At 38.2% G+C, this 12,604-nt stretch overlaps 1 protein-coding gene across 3 annotated transcripts in view; it reads left to right on the forward strand.

The window, feature by feature from the left end:
- Positions 1-12,604, forward strand: part of LOC121887197 (transmembrane protein 150A-like) — a 30,503-nt gene that overhangs the window by 13,614 nt on the left and 4,285 nt on the right. For 2 of the 3 annotated variants that reach the window (XM_042397831.1, XM_042397832.1), the window contains exon 6: positions 3,893-4,020. In XM_042397831.1, coding sequence (XP_042253765.1) covers positions 3,893-4,020 — 128 coding nt within the window. Of the gene's footprint in view, positions 1-3,892; positions 4,021-4,802; positions 4,879-12,604 lie in introns of those variants that run through there. The other variant, XM_042397833.1, reaches the window with a different exon arrangement.

Here is a 12,604-nt window from a genome sequence, read left to right on the forward strand (position 1 = left end):
ACACTCTGGGAATTTGCCTGAGTGAGCTTCGGTTCACTGAGATCGTTAAATAAGCTCATATCTATTTAGTTGTGTGTGACTTGGCGTAATGTGTTTGCTAAATCTTGGAGGCTTGAAGGGACTTTGCACCAAAAGTGCAAGTTTGACAATGTGCAGAGCGAGGAAATTATTCCTAAAGGAGAGAGCAGTTAGCCTGTTTTCCTGGTTTTGTTTCCAAAATTCAACAAAATTGAATTAATGGCGCAGATCATTTTACTGTAGAAAAGAATTGTGGTTAAGTTAATTTGGTCTAACTGCAGGCTCTGATCCTCACAGGGCTTCAGTAAAAAATAAAACTATTCATAAGAGAGGGAAGATATGGTGTATTCTGTAGCTGCTTTGTAGGATTATGCTTGCTCACTACCTCGTTTTATCTTGTGTGTTTGGTCTGAAAATGGCATTAGTGATGTTAAACACTGTCTGTCTTAAGGCCCCTTTAACCCTTTAAACAGTGTGATTTTGCCACAGATGAAGGTCACGATGGTGAGATTGAATGTGGTGAAATCTTCGGTAGCAGCCTACATTAAAATTCTGAAGCTGCCCGTGTGCTTCCAGGAGAGACGGTCTGTGCCGTTATTATATTGCATCTCTCCTTTCTCTTTTCACTCTGCCTTCGAGTGTAGTTGTTAAGGACAATAACAAACTTGTGATTTACACATCGTACAAGTTCTGATGGAGGATAAACCAGCCTTGACAATGTCCAAAATTTAGGATCAAATTCTTAGACTGCTGCTACGACCCACGTCTATAAAACAACCAACCAATCAGAATACGGTGTGAAATCATATAAATGATAATAACTCTGGACGACAAGACATCGTAAGCACGTTTTAAAGGAAAAATAAATGGACAAGGCTTGGTTTTTTTATGCTTTTTCAAACCATGAGAGCAGCGCAGATGGGTGAGTTGGAAACATGTCTGTGTTTGCATATTTTTTTAAAAAAATCAGTTTTTATTTTAGTGCTATGATTCACCATTTACTTCACATTGATGACTCCAGACTGATATCATACAGCCAGACACAGATTGCAAGATTTTATGAGATTCATCTCTTCCAGTGAAACATACCATATCTGGATGTTTTGCGCTCTGTTTAATTTGTCTCAGATTTGACCAAATTTTAGCTTTTGCATTTGAATAGAAAAGTTTGGCATGGAAGTGATTATTGGATAATAGTTTTATGGAGTTAGTGTTTGTAATTTGTCACACAGATGTGTTTGTTTGAACGGTGCTGTGCTGTCTGCATTTTTGATGTAGTGTTTCAGAGGAACTGGGAGTTTGTGGATGAATGTGGTGTGAAGTGCTGCAGATCACGTAGACTTATCTCAGCAAGACACACAGCTGACGGTGGACGTCCATCGATACAACACGAGGGGAACTAAACACCATGAACTACCATGTAAAGAAAAACATTTAAACCAAAAGCACAATCTGGGTCAAGTTTTAAGGAGTATCATGTGTGCAGATCACAAACTCAAATGCGTATTATGTTGTAACAAATGATTAAACTTTGACGTGAGTGTTCTGACTGAAGTACTTTCTCTAAACATTCAGTCTCTCTGCAGTTTATCTGACCTCTCACCGGGACACACCTGGTTCTTTTTCTGAGAAAATGCTGGAATTCGGGAACGTTTAACAAGCTCATTAACCTGTCTCAGCTCAGTATTTTTTCCCTGTCTGGCGGTTGTTATCACCCACTGAGTGTCCTGCTACGTTTTAAGACTTCACAAGGGTTTAATATTTACATTACAGTGTAAAACAGGAACATTTTATAATCTAATCTTTGTTTAAATTTTATATTCGAGTAAACTTTCTGTTATTGGACCCGATTCACACAGCAGCAATCTGTCAAGATATCCACATTTTTGAATGACGTGCAGCAGTGCAAACAAAACTTGTTGTGCACAGCCAGTGATGTCATCAACCTCTGGGAGACCTGCACAAGGGTCAAAGGTCAGATGTCAAACAGTGAAGGACCACATATGATGAGAAATCAGTGAAAAATACCCTTCACAGTTTTTCAGACTAAAGTGGCGTCTTCAGGTGTCTTGTTTTGTCCAAAAATATTGAGAAAAGCAGCAAATTCTCACGTTTGAGAAGCTGGAATCAGGAAATTTTTGGCATTTTTTTGCTTAAAAATGACTGGAATGATTTAAACAGTTGTCAAAACATTTGCTGATTTTCTGTCGATCGACTTATTGCTTCAGCTCCAAATGAAAGCGCCTGCATGCACCCTGGAAATTTCCACCCTCAGAAGCTTTTCCCCTTTTTTTTTTGTTCCACTTTCATAAACAATACTCAGTTTATGTTTTTCAGGGAGTTTATGTAACTGGAAGGTGTGGTGTGAGTGGAGATGAGAAGAATGGTAATTGTTGGAGCCTACCGGATCAGAAAGTCGATCCCTTGCTGTGCCGCAGCCAGTGAACTGTACAGATAACCCATAACCCAAAACAAGGAGTCTTATCGCCGCCTACACTCAATCATCAAAAAACTGACCACTGTGCTTGTTGCCGGACTCCCAATATGAACATCAAAACAGTCGCTCTCTGTGGTTTGGGACGTGATGAGCACCAGATGTGTGAACGGCATGATGGTCAGATGGAGGAGTGGGAGAGCGGCGTGAAACTGCTGAGAGGCTTTGATGCAGCGTTTTGGTAAACAAGCGTCAGGAATCTTCTCACGCAGAGATTTGCAGCATCATCACTTTACATTTCAGATGCAACTCTGTGACCTCGCTGTCTTGATATTAAAAGTAGAGTTAAGTATTATTAGTCCATTTTCAGGAAATCTGTTCAGAGCTGCAGCAATCAGTCGATTAATTGATTAGTTGAAAGTTAATCGCCAACTATTTTGATTATCGGTTAATCATTTTGAGTCATTTTTTAAAGAAAAAATGCTAAAATTATCTTGTTCCAGTGGACAAAACAAGACATTTTAGTTTGCATCTTGGGCTTTAGGTAACAGTGACCCACATTTTTCACCAATTTTCTGACATTTTATAAACCAAACGACCGATTAATCAAGACATTTTTTGTCAGATTAACGATAATGAAGATAATCGTTAGTTTGCAGCCCTAAATTTGTTAAAATTAGTTTTTTATTTTATTTGTTTGCACACAAAAAAACAGAAATTTAGAAAAGCTTTGTTTACAGATTATTTCTGCTGCCCCCAAGTGGCCAAAACCCTCCAGTTATTGCAGGTTTAAAAATAAATAATGTTGTATTTACATTTTTACATTGTCCTTTACCTCTTTAACTTATATATATGTTACACATTGTTAACTTTAAGTCAAAATATAAATGAAATGTTCCCTTTTTTTCCTGAAAAACATACAGAGGCCATGTGGTCATGGTAGTTTTTTCAATCCCGAGTAAAGTCTGCAAATCTATCTTTCAAGCTGCGTCAAATCTCAGCAGGTTTTACTAATCAGATGAATGTGTTTGTAGCCTGATTGGTGAAACTCGGGGCAAAATATGCCCACAAATTGCTCCCTGCTGCTTGTAAAATGTGTTGTGTGTGAAAGGTAGAAATTACACTTGTTTACCTTAAAATCAACACTGCATTTGGGAGGCAACAGGTGCTTCTTCTTTTAAAATAAACAAAGATGATGAATGGTGGGCAGCAATATGAAAAGTAAGTCTCGAATCTAAATGGATGTAAAGGGTCAGTCTGAGGTTGTTTGGTTCTTTTGCTTCTGTTTAAAAAAACCCAACTTGTTCAGCAAGAAGAGAAAGCAGGAAAACTATAAACATTTCAAATGTAGTTTGTAATGTGGGCACAGTTCCTGGAAGAGAACATACTTGCGCCAACGTGGTTACCCAACTGTATAATATGTCATCCTCTCTCTTCCAGTGATGATGATTGGCCTGCTGCGTTACGCTCATGTGATCGAGAAGCACCAGAACTGTATTCTGAACACAGCGGGCCTCTCCACAGCTTGGATCTGTGCCGCCGGCCTCATCATGGTGGGAAACTTCCAGGTAATCACAGTCAATCGCATTAAAAGACAGGTTCACATTTTTTCAAGTCAAGTTAAAACAACAGTCAGGTGCCCGAACAGTGAAAGAGGTTTTCCTCGCTGTAATCATTCCTCCTGTTCATACTGGCTGTTAAAAGATCCCCTTCAAATGTGCTTTCAATGTAAATCACAGTCAGTTTGTGCAATGAGGCTTCAGCAGTCTGAGTTAGTCATGTCAAGTGGATATCTGCCACGTTTACAGTCTTTTTAGCATCAAATTCCCTCTTTGTGTTTCCCTGTTGAGCTGCAGGTGGAAGTATAGTAACAAAAAGAGGAACTTTGGCACTAAAAAGACTGTAACATTGAAAGATATCCACTTAATTTGACTATTTTGGACGCTGAAGCTTCATATTAGCTTCAGATAAACTTTTGTACAGAAGGAGGACTGTGGATTTTGTCCCCCATCACTTACATTGTAAGTGCATTATGAAGGGATCTTCTAATGGTCAGTATGAACAGGAGGAATGATTACAGCAAGAAAAACATGTTTCAATGTTTATTTGGGCTCCTGACTGTTGTTTTAATACAATTAAAAAATAAATAAATAAAATTAAAAAAAATTGTGAACTCGTCCTTTAAAGCTTCAGTTTATCAGCTCAAACTCTTCCACAAAATAAGCCGACACATGCTTTTATACTTATTATCATTATTTTTAATCTATTATCTAAGGGAGATTCATTTTTGATGAATTTAGACTTGATTATATTTTCTAATAGAAATGTACTTTTTTCTGGATTGTTTTAGTAGTTCATTGCAGTTTTTTGAGGAATCAGGGATCCAACGGTGGTGAGAAAGAGAAAACTGGGCACTGAAATTTCCCAAAGAAAACTTGGCACAATAAAATGTGTTGTACATAAATAAATCTTTCTTATATGACTTTAATTACCCATTTAAAGTTTAGGCACGCCATCAATCTTTCTTTAACAGCTCAAAAAAAAAAAACAATTAAAGAAAAACAAACAAATAAATAACAGATCTCCTTCCAAAAAAGGGCTGCATTTTCTAAATTGTAAGTTACATAATTTCTTACATAATATCCAAACATTCACAGAGGGAGATCGCTATCTCACTGTTTTATTTTCACCACTTCCAGCTATTGTGAATCACAATTGCAGTGTTTGAACTCGAGGTGGATGTTTGATCTTTTCTGCAGAGTATCCAGGTGTAGTTTAATAACAGTGAAGCAGAATATTCTTATTGTAGGAGCGTAACATGTGGCCTTTATACTGTAAATAACATTTGTTTAAATGCTTATCCAATTTTGTACTTATTCTTGTCTAGAATAAAGTAGGAGGTTAAAATATTCCCCATTTAATGCTCTTTTCTGACACATAGACTTTATACAGTGTTGTAAGCTTGCTGCTTAGATAAGACGTTACATGAGTTATGGATCAGTGCCATGGCAACCGAAAGCAGAGGGTCTCATAAACAATATGGAGGTAACATTAGAGATGGGCCACAAAGGAGCTGAGACCATCCTGCCTCTCTTTAACTAACACACTGCTGCAGGTCAGAGATTTTCATTAAATCATCGTCACTGATGGTAACAACACAGAAAAAGAAATGGTTTCAACTCTCTGCATCACTTACCATCACACCTACTGCTCCACCCAATCTATTTACTGCAGCCAAAACTGTGATTTCTTGATATTTCATCACCACAGAATTTGAAAGAAAGAAAGGGGATTTGGTTTCTGCCCCAGAAGACATAAATGCATTTGAAACTTTGCTTACAGACTACCATCTGCATTGTTTTAAAGGGGACGTATCGTTCTTTTTGTGATTTTCTGTCATTTATACACTGTTATAACGTCAGATGTTAAATATGGTCAAAGTTCAAGTTAAAAGCCAGGGCTTCAGCCTGCTCTGAGCGTTTTGTTTGCAAAGTTACTTCTACTTTTACATCATCGCTCATGCACACAAGCAGCTGTCCGTTCTATAGCCTCGGATGCTAAGGTTGTTGCTAAAGTTGTTCCGCTGGTTGTCAATTTCGCATATTTCAGATCAGATTCAGGCTTGAACATGTACAGATGTATTTGAGAAGTTTCAATTTTGAGTAAAGAATGAGAACAAGAAGTAAAATCCTTCTACTACTGTTTGTTTACGTAGGCATCAGAGGGGAGGGGTGTCTCCCAAGGCTGATAAACTGTATTTGCTGACTGAATGGCCTGTAAGTTTTACTTATTATTAGCCTCACATATTAGCCTGTTGATGCTCTAAAACAGCAAAATCATCAGTTTATTGTTTGTTGTGACAGTGACTTTAGTAACTATTGGCTGTACTGAACATTTAGGTGGACTTAAAGGTGGAACTATACACTTCTGTCATACTGTAGGCGCCTGCATAGTAGGAACTATACTACACTACACATACGTTTCTCAGCGTTATGACTGTGATACAAATGTTTACTGATTTGTATTTTAATGGTGACATGATCGCTTAGAAAGTCTTTGAACTGTACTGAATTAAATTATCTGAACTTAGCAAACTTAATTTCCATCTCTAGGTCATAGTTCAGTGTTATTTTTGATCCATTTTATAGCACCACTGTGTCGTACGACACCAGACCATCATGATTGAATAATGTCCAACACAGCACTTCACTTTGATAAAGAGCCACAGTCACAGTGAGCAGAAGGTTTGCTGTGGTGAAAGCATTTCTAGATGTGTGTTACTTGAATAAAAATGAGAAAAAACACACTGTCTAACTTACTGCTGGAATATGTATTAGTTTTTCTCATTTTTATTCAAGTTGTGCTTCCTTCTGATGTCTTGAATTACATGTGTATCACAAAAAAACGAGAAGATAATTGAGCCTTTCTTCAAATTGTTCGTAGTTGTCTTCACTATCAACAGTCTTCACCGACAACAGAAACTTGTAGGAGGAAAAACAAGAAGTGCAAGCTGTCCAATCACAGTTCTTATCTTCTCCATGTGGTATTTCTGCAGACGCCGTAGTCCTGACTTTTAGTCACATATTTAAGGAGTTGAACGTCAAGTCAAAGCTTTAGTCTTCTCCTTTGCAAATTCAGTAAGTATAATCCTATTATATCTCTAAATTGGAGTAATCCATTGGATTACGTCCTAAATACACATGTATGTGACGCCTCTGCTGGTTGAATAACGCTCCGCTGTGTCGTGGCTGCTGAGCCTCTCTGATGTGATTCTCCCCTGCAGTCTCTCAGCACTTTGTAGACCTTCCAAGCAAATGTCTTTTGATGTTCTGTTTGTTCTGTCTGGAAATTGTCTGGCAGCCTCTCAGTGGTAGTGTGACCTTAAAGGGGACCTGTTATGCTTTTCCTTATTTTCAGCCATATATATATATATATATATATATATATATATATATATATATATAATGTTACAAAATCAGATGTTCATATTAAACATGGCCAAAGTGTCAAATAATGAGGTAAACATATGTAGCAGTAATCCCTGTGAGAAAAAAGCACTGGTTTCAGACTGCTCTGAACGCTCGGTTTCAAATGTTTTTTCTACTTTCAGCCTGAGCCGACGTTGACTCATGGCAGAATTCTTTATATGGTCATCTGCTCCACTCCACTAAGTTTTTCCAATGTTTTGGGGGTAGTCACACTGAGTCATGACTCCATTACACAGCAGGGCAGAGTAAAATAAGTAGTTTACCTGTTGGAGTTGTGCTAGTTGTCTGCAGCTCTTCATCAAACATCAACATCACTTTGGTTGTTCCTGCTTGTACTCTTCCTCCCTGCGTTATTTCTAACTGATCCACTGAACAAAGAGCTCCAAATATCTCCATATCTTGTTGTGTCGACCGGTTTTAACGCCGCTAACAAAGCTCTGCTAATTCAATGAGGAACATGTTTCATCTCTTCAGTTCTTCACAATAAATATCTCCCATTATTGAGTCATTTAAAAGCTCTTAATATGAAGGTGTAAAGCAGGAAATGTTGGGTTTGCATTGGTGGTAACTAAGGCTAAGACTGCCTGTTAAGAGACAGAGGCTGAACTTAGGGCCTGCATAAAGGACCAGTATAAAGCTCCTTTCACACATGCAGTCTATCCCTGAAATGTTAAGGAACATTTCCTGCATGGGGTCATATGTGAATAGGAGCAGGGATTGATATTCAAACGACCTCAAGACCTAGTAACATTTCAGGGAAAATGCTGGTATGTCTGTGTTGTGTATTAAAGCAGTAACATTGCAGGGACCAGCACATAAAGGGTTACGTTACGTCAGACGAAAGACGCTTTCATGTGGAGCGAGCAAACCAATCACCAGACTCCGCTGATGACGTATTTGAATCCGTGACTTGTTTACGGTTGGCTTTCCAATGCTTTTGCAGGTGATTTGTCTCGCAAAGTTGTTGAATATTAAATACATTACAAGAACACAGACATTAGACAAAAACAGCTCCTTGCCCGCCACGTTCCTGAAAATAATAAGACGTAATAATGAGACGTACGTCCGGCCTTGCCCCATCTTCTTCCTCTGTTGAGTTTTATGGCGGTTGGCATCCGGTGTTGCATTACCGCCATCTGCTGGACTGTTTCTTACCCCGTCTATTCCAGCATTGCTAAGGCATTTGTGAAAAGACGGTGCAAGATGAAAATGTTCCTGAATGTGAATAGTGTGAATAGTGAAAATCTCTAGTGGTGCCTGAAAGGTTATCCCAGTAATTTACTATGTGTGAACTATGTGTGACAGAGTTTAAGGTAAATAAGGATTTTTTTTGGACTGTGAATAATGCAAAGCTACTCTAGTGGAGTCCTAGAATAAACATATAGAGCTGGAAATTAGCATAATAGGTCCTCTTTAAAAAAATAGATGTTTTTGAATGTTGTGTGTCTGTGTTCATGTCCTCATTGCAGTCAAGATAAGTTCAGTTTATAGACGTGCTCTCATGATAAATCCCCTGCTTGTTTTGAAAAGAAGCTCAGTACGAGTGTCACCTTTTGTGCTGATTTATAATACTTGTAACTACCCTGCAGGTTGTGAACAGCTGTTGGAATAAAGACAGACAGATTTACTGTAGGAACATACGTACATGCACATAAACACATATACTGTATGTTACAGTTCTGCACACATCCCTTCCAGTGCTGAGAGTTTTCGTCGCCCCAGGTGCTCTCTTTGCTAAACCTGCTGCTGAACATGTGCTAACTGTGGGTTTTTGCCAGGAATGTAGCTCAGCATGAGTCTGTTCAACAACTAAGATTTGCAGTGACATTTATGTGTTCAGGCATGTGCAGCGATGGTTTTCTAAGTACATTTGAGTCTTGTACTTAATTTTGAGGCACCTGCACTTCACTCGAGTTTTTCTGTGTCTAATACCTTATACTCCACTGCATTTCAGAGGCAAATATTGCACTTTTTACTTTACTGCATATATTTGACAGCTATAGTTAATAGTTATGTTGTAGATTAAAGTTTTACACACAAAACATTATGAAGTAGAATGCATTGTTATAGATTAAAATACCAAACAGTATGTAAAATACTTCTAACTTGCTCCATGTGAACCAGGGGGAGAGCTTGTTTAAAGTCCAGCTGGTTAGAGAGAGGGGCCGAGACTGACCTCTGATTCAGGAAATATTTTTTGTTTATGTTCTTGTTTTATAACTGCACAGCGAAGTGATACCAGCAGCAGGGAGGAAGAGATGCTGGTTGGCTGTAGTGAGTGTAAGTACAGAGACAGAGGTCAATGACAGTGAGGATTAAAGGGTTTCTTTGATTAAAGGACGGGTTCACAATTTTCCAAGTCTGTCTTAAAACAACAGTCAGGTGTCCATATGAACAGTGAAAGAGGTTTTCCTCGCTGTAATCATTCCTCCTGTTCATACTGGATATCAAAAGAAGATCCCCTTCAAATGTGCTTTCAATGTAACTGATGGAGGCCCAAATCCACAGATTTAGTGCAGAAATGCATTTAAAAGTTGATCTGAAGCTTATATGAGACATTTGCATGCTTCTTGTGATATTGGATATCTTCTTGAAATCATTGTCAAGGTTTTGTTTCATGTCTATTATCTATTCTATACGTCTTACTTTTAGTGCATCACTTCATTGATTGATCAGTTGTATTTATATTATTTTCTTGTGGTGTTGCTCTGAGATCAATCAGTCTTAATAGTACACCACTTTGGTCTTGACTGAAATATCTCATCAACTTGGATTATTGCCATGAATTTTTGTATAGACATTCATGTTCCCTCCGAGATTAATCTGACTGATGATGTCTTTGGCAATTCTCTGATTTTTGCGTGTAGCGCCACCATGAGATTCATGTGTTCGGGTTTGATGGAAATTTGGTGCAGATATTAATGTTCCCCTCTTGTAATAACTTGTAAAGTGTAATAATATTCTACACAATGAGTACATTTACTTTTAATATTCAATATATTTTGCTGATTATAGTTCTGTACTTTATAAAAGTACAACTGTAAATGCAAGCTTTTTACCTGTAACCAAGTATTTCTACATCGCTATTTTTACTCGTATGAAGGATTTGAATACTTTGACCGCAGGTTATGTGTGTGTATCTGTATGTGTGTGTGATGTAACAACCATCAGAACTATTCTGAGATGTAAGCAGTTATACTCAGGCACGTGTGTGTGGTGTCAAAGGTCAGTGTTGTATAGTATGAAGTCTGTCTCATGTGTGTGGCTGCAGTCTCAGATTCCTCCAGGTGTGTCTGTACACATCTGGGCCCCTTCAGATACATTTTGGGGCACATTGCACAGTTCAGTCTTTTAGGGTTCATCATGTAATTCATTCGCTAGTGGTTAAGGGCGACCCTCCTCTTCTCGCTGATTGGCTGCAGAGTCCTCTCCTCCCTGTCTGTGCTCAATCTTACATAATGAACCTCACTGTTTGCCTCACAGTAAACATGGCCGGAGTCCTTGAGTGTGTGATGGACCGGATAATACCACATCTGCTGAGTGATAAACAGCCACACACACACATGAAGGGCCGCTGTTTACAACTTGGAGATGAAATGTTGATGTTGAATTAGAGTTTCAGGAAATCATGAATGAGATGACGTAAGAGAGGCTGCAGAAAGTGGACGTATTGTGGTGTTATTACAAATCAAGTATGTTTACAGTAAGAATTCATTAAGGCCTCATTCAGTGGTGATTTATTCACATTTCTTCAACTTCTTAACATGCAGTTCTCCCCTTTTATTTCCCCTTTAAGTCTCTTTAAAGGGGAAATATCATGCTTTTTTTGTTTCTCTGTCATTTATATATTGTTACAATGTTGGATGTGTCTGTTAAATGGTCTAAGGTCCAAAACTTGAGGTGAACGTATGTAAAAATGCTGCCTGAAAGTCAAAAGCTAGGGCTTCAGTCTGCTCTGGACACTCCCTTTGCAAAGTTACCTCTACTTCCTCCTCGAGATGACATCAGATCTTTCGCACATGCCCGCAAATGTCTCTTCGTTTGGTAGCCTTTGTTGCTAAGGTTGTTCCACGGGTTGTCCACGTTGTCCACTCGTATATTTCATGTCAGATTCAGGCTTGAACATGTACGGATGTATTTGAGAAGTTTATGTTTTGAGGCAGGAACGAGAAGAATAAGTGAAATCTATTTAGCTTCCTGAAGCTAACCAATCAGGAGGGAGGGGGGCCTGTTTCCGACAGAGGCTGAACTGAGGGGCTGCATAAAAGGCCAGTATAAGATAAATAAGGAGTTTTTAAACTGTAAATCATGTTAAGATATTCCAGTAAAGCCCCAGAATATAAATGTAGACCTGGAAATGTGCATGATATGTTCCAACTAGGGCTGCAATTAATGATTACTTTTATTATTGATTAATATATTGATGAGTCTATAAACGTCATTTAAATAATGAAATGATGAAAAACGCCCATCACATCTTCCCAGTGCCAAAGGTGACTTATTTAGATTATCTGTTTTATCCAACAAACAGTCCAAAACTCAAAGGTATTCAATTTACAGTGATACATAACAGAGAAAAGCAACAAATTATCCCTTTGAATAAGCTGGAACCAGAGAAAGTTTGTGATTTTTGCTTGATAAATGACTTAAAAACAATTCATAGTTAATAAAAAAATTGTTCAACTGTTTGTTTCAGCTCTAGCTCCAACTTCTCAGTGAAGTATTGAGTGAAATATTCAAACCCCAGACATACAACTGCATCATTTCATCAAATGGAAATATTCTACATGACTGGTGCATCATTTTGCATACACTTCCCAAATATTCAGCCTGATATATTTGATATCTTTGGAAAAATTGGGATCTCTACTAGGATTGAAAATAAAGTTATGGGGGTTTGAATGATGTTTGGTTGCACAGCATGAGGTTGTAAGTGTTGGGAAGGTGGAGTCGACTTATAATATCTGTTCTGAAAGGCCTCCACCCTGCAAAATACTCGTGATTTTCTTCTTTGAAGACATGAAGAATAAATTTTAGGTAGTTTTTGTGGAAGCAGCACACACATAAATCAAACAGGATGTACTGTTTCTCCTTCTTTGTCTCTTCCTTGTAATTACACAGCTTTAAACAGCTGTGATATCTCCCACAATGCACCTTTGCACCT

Source organism: Thunnus maccoyii, chromosome 20 (assembly GCF_910596095.1).
Source record: "Thunnus maccoyii chromosome 20, fThuMac1.1, whole genome shotgun sequence".
In the NCBI taxonomy this organism is placed as follows: domain Eukaryota; kingdom Metazoa; phylum Chordata; class Actinopteri; order Scombriformes; family Scombridae; genus Thunnus; species Thunnus maccoyii.